General features: G+C 43.5%; 1 protein-coding gene across 1 annotated transcript in view; it reads right to left on the reverse strand.

Annotated features, from left to right (window-relative positions):
• The window catches only part of LOC106821419 (sodium- and chloride-dependent glycine transporter 1-like), a 45609-nt gene that overhangs the window by 34108 nt on the left and 10186 nt on the right, over positions 1-1315 (reverse strand). Inside the window, exon 3 of the mRNA XM_014826207.1 lies at positions 908-1087. Coding sequence (XP_014681693.1) covers positions 908-1087 — 180 coding nt within the window. The remainder of the gene's footprint in view (positions 1-907; positions 1088-1315) is intronic.

Genomic DNA, 1315 nt, shown 5'->3' on the forward strand with positions numbered 1-1315 from the left:
TGTCAGATGAGCTAACAACCGATGAACAAGGGGAGCCTGTTACATATCCACCCCCACCGCTGATAATGCATGATGTCAGATGAGCTAACAACCGATGAACAAGGGGAGCCTGTTACATATCCACCCCCACTGCTGATAACAACTTTTAGGACACCTTCCTTTCCCATCTATAATCAGAGATACACCCTTCCTCCCTCCATCCCTATCTACACTCAGCTGCTGTGAGCCACACTTCTGACAGATGCCATGAGAAGCCAAAACAGAAGATAACTGCTGAGAATCGACACGTGTGAAGTCGGCTCGCGAGATTCCTAACTGCTTACTCGTCACTGTAGCATGATAGCGGGGTTGTTAGAGCTAATATACAGTGCCCGGTGTTCCAACTACGGAGGCCCACAGACCACATGTGTGTGAGTATCTCTGTATTGCTGCGAAAAAACACTCATAGTAGATTTTTACAAGTTCTTCGTGGAGATTGGATCGAGGAAAATTTCTTGCAGACTCATCCCACACCCTGCTAAAAAAATACTATTAAAGTCCTAAATTGTAAATGAAGTAGCCTTACAACAGCCCCAATACATCCGTCACCACTTCCAGCCTTCATAACGCATGAATACATTATTTATAATCAAACATAATCTCACGAGACAAAATTATCATGCATTCCTCACAAGGTTAAATCTTGTCTGTGGCCTTCCAAAAATGTAGATGCTGGAACACCTTGCTCGTGAGCTTAGCACATGATCTTGGTGTATGACCTTGGTATGTATGACCTTCAGACTTTGGTACCGCAGTTAGATTTATAATGTACTATTTGAAAAAACTAAGATTTATAATGACTATAAGTTTATAAGACATATAAACTAGATTTATAATGACTATAGGATCGTTTCTCATATGCTCTCACCTTCAGTGTTCCACTCGTTCTCACAGGAACCCCAGGGAAGGGTCTTTGTGAAAGATGACACCATGTAATAGATCGCCCAGGCAATGATCATGTTGTAGTAGACGCCGATGAAGAAAGACACGACCGTCATACCGTAGCCGACGCCTGAAACGCAAGAACGTCTATTACTATTCTGCAAATCTGTCATGACATAGCCGACCCCCAAAATACAAGAATGAGTGATCGTGACAATGCATGTGATAGTACTGGTTGTGACAACATACATTAGAAGTGATGGTGACATCTCACAAAACGCTAGGGCTGTGACAACCTAGATCGTATACATTGTTAGTAACGCTCATAGGGTCTATGTCCCCCAGGGTACTGCCGGAACGTACCTTGGGTACGGTCCGGTATACCGGAACGTAC

Source organism: Priapulus caudatus, unplaced genomic scaffold, assembly GCF_000485595.1.
Source record: "Priapulus caudatus unplaced genomic scaffold, Priapulus_caudatus-5.0.1 Scaffold72, whole genome shotgun sequence".
In the NCBI taxonomy this organism is placed as follows: Eukaryota; Metazoa; Priapulida; class Priapulimorpha; order Priapulimorphida; family Priapulidae; genus Priapulus; species Priapulus caudatus.